Source organism: Myotis davidii, unplaced genomic scaffold (assembly GCF_000327345.1).
Source record: "Myotis davidii unplaced genomic scaffold, ASM32734v1 scaffold94, whole genome shotgun sequence".
NCBI lineage: Eukaryota > Metazoa > Chordata > Mammalia > Chiroptera > Vespertilionidae > Myotis > Myotis davidii.
This window is the reverse complement of record NW_006285313.1, coordinates 2,373,345-2,377,616: the sequence shown is the minus strand read 5'-3', so window position 1 is coordinate 2,377,616 and position 4,272 is coordinate 2,373,345. Positions and strand designations below refer to the sequence as shown.

At 39.6% G+C, this 4,272-nt stretch overlaps 1 protein-coding gene across 1 annotated transcript in view; it reads right to left on the bottom strand.

Moving 5' to 3' along the window:
- The window catches only part of FBXO3 (F-box protein 3), a gene marked incomplete at its 5' end in the record, with an annotated part of 49,005 nt that overhangs the window by 17,030 nt on the left and 27,703 nt on the right, over positions 1-4,272 (bottom strand). Inside the window, one exon of the mRNA XM_006756122.2 lies at positions 2,101-2,215. Within this exon, the coding sequence (XP_006756185.2) occupies positions 2,101-2,215 (115 nt within the window). The remainder of the gene's footprint in view (positions 1-2,100; positions 2,216-4,272) is intronic.

Genomic DNA, 4,272 nt, shown 5'->3' with positions numbered 1-4,272 from the left:
GGGAGCTGGGGGACCCCGGCACAGGCATGATTCCTGGGCCAGAGGCATCAGGCCTGGGCGGGGGTCAGAGCTGGTGATGGGGGGAGAGTGGGGTCCCCTGCCCAGGTCTGAATCCTGGGCCAGAGGCATCAGGCCTGGGCGAGGGGCAGAGCCAGCAATCGGAGGGGTCTGGGGGTCCCCTGCCCAGGCCTGACGCCTGGGCCAGAGGCATCAGTCCTGGGCTGGGGGCAGAACCAGTGATGGGGGGAAATGAGTTCCCCTGCCCAGGCCTTGACGCCTCTGACAGAGGCATCAGGCCTGGGCAAGGGGCCGATCCTGCGATTGGAGGGTGATGGGGGTCAACGCCTGAGGGCTCCCAGTATGTGAGAGGGGGCAGGCTGGGCTGAGGGACACTCCTCCCCCCTCCCCCCACACCCAGTGCACGAATTTCGTGCACCAGGCACCTAGTAAATTATATATTACAGTCAAACTCTTGAGTGGAAAAATTGATTTAAATTAAAAGCCTAAATGTCTAAAAGCTTTATAAAAAGAAAAATAGTTTTATTGCGTTCAGGAATCTATCTTGCCATGATAAACTGATTTGCTGATATTTTGCTATATGTACGTGTATGACTAATTTAATGTTTCAAGGGATAAATTCTCTGATACCTCTATGCTGTTACGACCTTTAGCTTACTCTACCCTACTAAACAGTATAAATGTTAATCAGCCTAAACCTTGACCAAATTTTCATTAACTTGGAATGCATGGGATCTAAATTCATCTCACTGCACGTGCATGAGAATAACACAGGTATGGGTCCTTAATGAGATTCCTATCCCATATCTCACCACTGGGCTGTGGATAGTTAAAAATCCCTGTTTTGAAATGCATGACCTTCTAGTCATGTCACTTCTGGGCAACTCTTTTAATAAAATTTTCTAATTATAGGCTATGCTCTTGAAGTGTGACAGTTTTTCAATATTGTCAAATTTCAGTTTGACAGGAAAACAGAATAGGAAAAAAAAAAAGCCAGTAACTTAGGATTATCTAGTCCTAACTGCCCATATTTCAGAAATGATTCAAAGAGTACAGGGAATGTGGGAGGTGATCATACTGAGATTGAAAGGTAGTATTCAGACCTGAAATGGAAACAGAGCCTCATATGATTCTTCACACACAGAGACATCAAGTTCCAATAAGGACAATGCAAAGTTCTCCCTAAATTGTCGTTGGCATTGCACAAATGCAGTGTCTCTGAAATAGCTTAATTTCATAAAAAACAAAAGGAGTAGACCCGTTCAAAGCATATAGTTTTTAAAACTGTGAGTGAAGCCGAATCGGTTTGGCTCAGTGGATAGAGCATTGGCCTGTGGACTGAGGGGTCCCAGGTTCGATTCCGGTCAAGGGCATGTACCTTGGTTGCGGGCACATCCCCAGTGGGGGGCGTGCAGGAGGCAGCTGATCAATCTCTCTCATCGATGTTTCTGACTCTCTATCCCTCTCGCTTCTTCTCTGTAAAAAATCAATAAAATATATATTAAAAAAAAACACAAAAAAAACCTGTGAGTGAATTTGACAGCTACTAACTACGTGGTCTGCTTTTCCCGAAAGGTTCTGCAATGAATACTTCATCTTTTAGAAGTTTAAAATAGGCCATTTAATTATAGGCCGTGCTTGAATAGGACAAAACTATATATTTTTTAGTTTAGTACATGTAGTTCTGAACAAATTCTTATTTTTACATGTATGGTACACGGAATTTGTGCCAGGCTCTCCAAAACAAATGATCTGGCTGTAAACAAGATAAACACTTGAAGGGTGTGAACAGTTTCCGTTAAAAATGTACCTCCACATGCATTTCCCTTAGGTCGCATTGCCCCCACACCCAACCAGACTTCGTTTCATTCTAAGGAGGTGTTGATAAAGATAAGGTTTTCATGAGACACATTTATTTTGGTAAAGTCAAATTCAAGCTGTAGACTTTGTCTTATGGATTGCTACAAGGAAGAAAAGGGAACTCTCATACTACTTTAATCTACTAAGAACAACTACAACTACAGTTTCTTTCTAGAAAATAAGTTGTATCATTAAAAATAACTGAAACAGCAAGCATCTTACCCAGGAACCACTAACTTCTGCCCATTGTGGATACGATATGAGCATCGATAATCATCAGGAAGTTTGCAACCGATCTGAGCTTCCACAGCATCTAGGTCTTCCTCTCGAGCACCCTCTGCAAATGCACAAAAAAGCGAATTATGAAGAAATATAGTCTTCCTGCTAAACAACAAAACAATCTCAGAGCAAGTGAGTCCTGCCCGAAATGCATTACTGAATATAGGGAAATGAACTGGAAATTCAGAGGAACTTATCACTTTAGATTGGCTGACATTTGAAGCCCTGAGCAAGCAAATTCAGTAGGGAAAACACTGGCACTAAGTAAAATATGGAAAGGTATGCGCCAATGAAATCCATCGGGGCACATCTCATTTTTCTTCATCTAATATACCCACACTTCTCATTAAAAAACAATCTCCAGAAGTTCTCTACACTGATGCTGTTCAAGAGTCTTAAAGCAATCTCTTACTGAACTTTGGTGTTTGTTCATGCTGTGAGGTGGCCATTAACTTAATTCAATTGTGTATGTTGGCAAGCCCACCACATATTCTAATTTTAAAAAGTAGGAAGTAGTCACAAACACCAAGAAGAGAGGTTTACTGTCAGCAATGGTCCACCAGGCTGTTGGATCAAACCTCTTGCTGAGGAATAGAAAAACTAAACAACACAAAATTGGTTTCAAGGCTTTTGGAGAACCTCAAAGACAGTGAGACATGGTGGGGTGAGGGGTCCAGACGAGAGAAACTGAGAGGTTAGCCAGGCCTCCAAAGAAGCCACCTTGTCTTTGAGGCAATTGCCAATTCTGAAAGCAAACCTGAGGCTGAGTGGCTGAGAAACTGAGCAATGCTTTCAACAATATCAAAGGACTGAGAGAATTTTCCAAAATTGATGAAGACACCAAACCACAGATTCAAGAAGCACTATAAACTCCATGGAGAATAATTACAAAGAAAACCATATCCAGACACATAACTGGAAACCTGTGGAAAATCAAAGACAGAGAATTTTCAAAGCAGCCAGAGAAGGGGAAAAGCCACTCAAGGAATAAGACTGACAGCAAAATTCTCAACAGAAACCAGAAGCCAGAAGAATGGTATCTTCAAAGTGCTCAAAAAAATAACTACTGACAAGAATTCTATATCCAGTGAATATATACATCAAAAGTAAAGATAAAATAAATACTTTTGGCCAAAAAAGATCTGAAAAAATTTAGCAGTAGCAGTCCCTCATTAAAAAACATACAAAAAACAAAGGAATTCTCGGACAGAAGAAACATTATCTCAGATGGAATCATGAAGGTGCAGGAAACAATAAAGAGCAACAGAAAAGATAAATCTAAGATAATATTGAATAAATAAAATAATAATAACATTTCCAGGGACATAAAATACACTAAAATTAAAATCACAAAAACTATAACACAAAGGTAACTGGAGTTCAAATATTTTAAGATTCATTGTCCAGAAAATGGTAAACATACTAATTTAAAACAAACTTTAATTAAATAAAAAGCAGGAGTACAGAATAAGTAAGAAGAATGCAAAATAGAAACACCTACTCAGATGACACAAATTAAAAAAACATATAGAAGCAGTATATTTAAATTTAAATATATTAGTAATCACATTTAATATAGAGTATATAATCTAGTTAAAAGACAGACTGGCATTAGATAAAAACAAACATGATCACATACAAGAGGCACATCTTAGAGATGTAGATAGAGAAAAGAAAGCTAGAATAGCTCCACTAAAATCGCCAAACTAGAATTTGAAGCAAATAGCATTATTAGAGGTAATGGAGGGCTTTTTATAATGGCAAAAAGGTTCAATTCACTCCACAAATATTATAATTCTAATTTTGTGTACCTAATAACACAGCTTCTAAATATAATTTTTAAAATGAAGAACAAAAGTGGAGATACATCTATAATCATAGCAGGTGTATTAGTTTTCTAGTGCCACAATATTAGCAGCTTAAAACACTCCTTTGTTATTTCAGTTTCTGTAGGTCAGAAATCTGGGCATGACTGAATTGGATCCTCTGCTCAGATCCCACAAGGCTGAAATGATGGTGTCCACCAGGGCTGCTATCTCATCTTATGCATCTCATCCTTGGGGTCCCCTTCCAAGCTCACTGGTTCTTGGCAGAATTCAGTTCCTTGCAGCTGCA